The sequence below is a fragment of the Sphaeroforma arctica genome, assembly GCF_001186125.1.
Source record: "Sphaeroforma arctica JP610 unplaced genomic scaffold supercont1.3017, whole genome shotgun sequence".
Taxonomy (NCBI): domain Eukaryota; class Ichthyosporea; order Ichthyophonida; genus Sphaeroforma; species Sphaeroforma arctica.
This window is the reverse complement of record NW_014037541.1, coordinates 1-4258: the sequence shown is the minus strand read 5'-3', so window position 1 is coordinate 4258 and position 4258 is coordinate 1. Positions and strand designations below refer to the sequence as shown.

The 4258-nt window shown below is 37.7% G+C and overlaps 1 protein-coding gene across 1 annotated transcript; it reads right to left on the bottom strand.

Annotated features, from left to right (window-relative positions):
- Positions 1-65: 65 nt before the first annotated feature.
- On the bottom strand, positions 66-2983 carry SARC_13209 (hypothetical protein; the record flags this gene model as incomplete). Its single annotated transcript, XM_014292666.1, has 3 exons — positions 66-312; positions 1958-2049; positions 2895-2983. Coding segments are annotated over 3 exons (428 nt in total), but the record flags the coding sequence as incomplete, so codon positions are not given.
- Between the last annotated feature and the right edge of the window lie 1275 nt (positions 2984-4258).

The window sequence follows — 4258 nt, the reverse complement described above, 5'->3', positions numbered from 1 at the left end:
ATATCAGTATCTGCAAATATATATGTCTACATATATGAACATGTATACATATATATAATTATCAATTACAAACGCATACCTATGCATGCATGCAGACAGTGCACCGGTAGTACTCCTAGAAAGTCCGCCACCACCAACTGTAAGCTCTCAAAGGCCAGCCGCGTGTTTGCGACAGTGATACTATTTGCGACATTATTTGCGACATTAATACTCGCACCCCCATCCGAATTGTCGTCATTTGATTGGTGCTGAGGGTCTCGCGTTGGATCAACCGCCGTTTCTGATTGGTCCTCGGGCACGGTGGGATCCTCACTGTGTTTGAAAACATTTGCGTTGCCAGGTGACGGAGAATATCAAAGCAATACATTCTGAGTCTAGAGTTAGATACACATACTACTACATACGTTTACAGGACAACACGCCTGATGCGAGTGTTTGTAGGTAAGTGATGGAGTGGCGAGTGTACAGATATGTGCACATACTACTACATACGTCCACAGGACAACATGCCTGATACGAGTGTTTGCACGTAAGCGATGGAGTGACACTGAAGATAAAGCACAGGAGAACAAGAGGCAACGGGTAGATATAGAAGAGTGGCTGTGAAGATTACATAAGAAGACACTAGATATATACGCTGCAACTGAAGCAAACGTAATTGTAATAGTATAGAACAACAGGCAACGTGTAGATATAAAAAAGTGGCTGTGAAGATTACATAGGAAGACACTAGATACATACGCTGCAACTGAAGCAAACGTAATGGTAATAGTATAGAACAACAGGCAACGTGTATATATAAAAAGTGGCTGTGAAGATTACATAGGAAGACACTAGATATATACGCTGCAACTGAAGCAAACGAAATGGTAATAGTATAGAACAACAGGCAACGTGTATATATATAAAAGTGGCTGTGAAGATTACATAGGAAGACACTGGATATTTACGCTGCAACTGAAGCAAACGTAATGGTAATAAAACAACATGAGAGTGAATGGAAATGTGTTTACTATGTGGCTGGGAACGTTTCATATCCACTGCGTATGTTATATGATGAAATATATGTAACCAAGCACTATACATGTCAGATTGTTGTCTATGTATACATAAAAGTAAAGTGCACGTATGAACACAAACACACAAGTCAAATATATACATACACACACAAGTCATTCACATACATATACATACATTCATATAAATACATATACATACATACAATTCATATATTTTTACATATACATACATATACATACCTACAATTCATATATTCTTACATATACATACATATACATACATACAATTCATATATTTTTACATTCACACACACACAAGTCATATGAATACATACACACACACAAGTCATATGCACGCATATACATACATACAATTCATATATATTTACATACACACACCCGTCATATAATACATACACACACATGTCATATGAATACATATACATACATACAAGTCATATATTTACATACACCACACATAAGTCAGATGAATGCATATACATACATACAATTCATATATATTTACATACACACACATGTCATATGAATACATATACATCCATACAAGTCATATATTTACATACACCCACACACAAGTCAGATGAATGCATATACACACATTTGAATATGCCATGCATGTTAAGGGTTTAAGGTTTAGGGTTTAGGGTTCTACCATGCACACATGTAGAACCAGCAGTCCTCACGCCTCGTTATAAGGCTACACGAAAATATTGCGCCCGTATGTTGAGCGTACTATTATACGTTTACGTTTTCCCACCCCCCCCCCCCCCGGTTAACCTATCTTGCGTCAAATTGCCAGTACATACTACACACATACAGACATGTAGTGAGTATGTGCAGACGTTTATACACATACGGTGGTGAATACGTATCGCGTATTTTACTCAAACCGTGAAATCGTATCTCATGAGACTTACGGTACGCTTGATGCTCGGGCGGGCGGCGCCAGATTGGACGACAACATCGCGAAAACGTACGGCCAGGCAAGCGTTAGTGACTGACCAAAGCTCTGAGGAGATGGGCAATAACAGTTTATGTAATAAGTTAGTTTATAATAAAAGGAATTCGTAATTTTGAGTGACAAAACCGGTAGGCTGAAGCCATATCAGCAGGTACGTATTCATTGATGCAAAGACAAACGTTTATTCTATGGGCTTCAACTATACATAGTGGACATGTCAGACTAAAATTACCGATATGTTCAGAAGCATAAACGTATCCAGACAGAAATAAGTGATTACGTAAATTATTATGACGCAGGTGTACTATAACACTTTCGCATAGCAACGGGTCGCATACGTACTTACAAATACATACATCGTATATACATGCACAACCACGATAACATACAGACATACTTATACGTCAAATCACTTTCCTATGGGTATGTGTATATAGAACATCCCACATAGATATACAACATACACACACATACATAAGTACTTGTAGTAACAATAAAAAAGGCCTACAATTTATTTGATTTGATATCGTATACATACTTAATATACACACACGCACACGTATGTGAGAGATGTACCTGTAGTAAAAACACAAGGCATGTAGTTTATATGATTTGATATCATATTCATACTTAGTATACACACATGCACACTGATTTGATATCATATTCATACTTAATATACACACATGCACACTGATTTAATATACATACTTAATATACCCACATGCACACGTATGTGAGAGATGTACATATACATACTTCATATACACACATGCACACGTATGTGAGAGATGTACATATACATACTTAATATACCCACATGCACACGTATGTGAGAGATGTACATAGACATACTTAATATACACACATGCACACATATGTGAGAGATATACCTGTAGTAAGAACAACAAGGCCTCTAGCTGCTTTGACTTCGTATCCGCATATCCTTCACCCGCCACTTTCAGGCATTTGAATATGTCCTCTGTTTGTGAGTGTATATGTGATGAGTAGATGATATGGTTAGTGTGTGTGTGTATGTGGTGAGTATATGATATGGTTAGTGTGTGTATGTGTTTGTGATGAGTAGATGATATGATTAGTGTGTGTGTGTGTATGTGGTGAGTAGATGATATGGTTAGTGTGTGTGTGTGTGTGTATGTGGTGAGTAGATGATATGGTTAGTGTGTATGTGTGTGTGTATGTGATGAGTAGATGATATGGTTAGTGCGTGTGTGTGTATGTGATGAGTAGATGGTATGGTTAGTGTGTGTGTGTGTGTGTGTGTGTGTGGTGAGTAGATGATATGGTTAGTGTGTGTGCGTATATGTGATGAGTAGATGGTATGGTTAGTGTGTGAGAGTACAATACCCCACACAACAGCCCTACATCTCCATATAGCCAACAAGCGCCTCCTATCTCTTTCACGGGGTCAAACTTAAACGTTTAACGGATCGCTGATTTGTTCCGGGTCTACATGGTGGCAAATCGTACATGTGTCAATATAGTTGATCCTTCTTTTAACTCAACTACATACGCCTCAGCGACACACAAAACCCCTAAAATCCTAAAAACATAACAGCCCTGCCACACAACGGGAAACGCCCATTGTGTGTCTTTGGTAAATATGTCACAGAAATAACAAGACGTGCATTTGATAGGCTGGTTGTTAAAGCTGGAGCAGCTGGAGCTCATGAGCGCACATCGGATTGGTGGATATTTATAGAACAAGCCTATCAGCAACAGTGATTTTGAACCCCTTGTGATGGTTAAGTACACATGCAAGGACATTGCGTATAACCCTGTGCTTGTGAGACTGGTACGTAATGATGTTATGTAAAGTCGTTGATGGAATACAATTGCTGGGGCGAACGCTATAGAAACACGTGGTATAGAGACAGGGTTTTAGGTTTTTAATCTTTATATAGAACTGTCACAATAGGGTTTTAACCTACATGCAGAACTATCGCACTAGGGTTTTAATACATATATATAGAACCATCGCAATAAGGTTATAATCTATATGCAGAACTATCGCAATAGGGTTTTAATACATATATATAGAACCATCGCAATAAGGTTTTAATCTATATGCAGAACTATCGCAATAAGGTTTTAATTTATATAAAGAACTATCGCAATAAGGTTTTAATCTATAGATAGAACTATCGCAAAAGGGTTTTAATCTATATATAGAACTATCGCAATAGGGTTTTAATTTATATGCAGAACTATCGCAATTGGGGTTTTAATTCATATA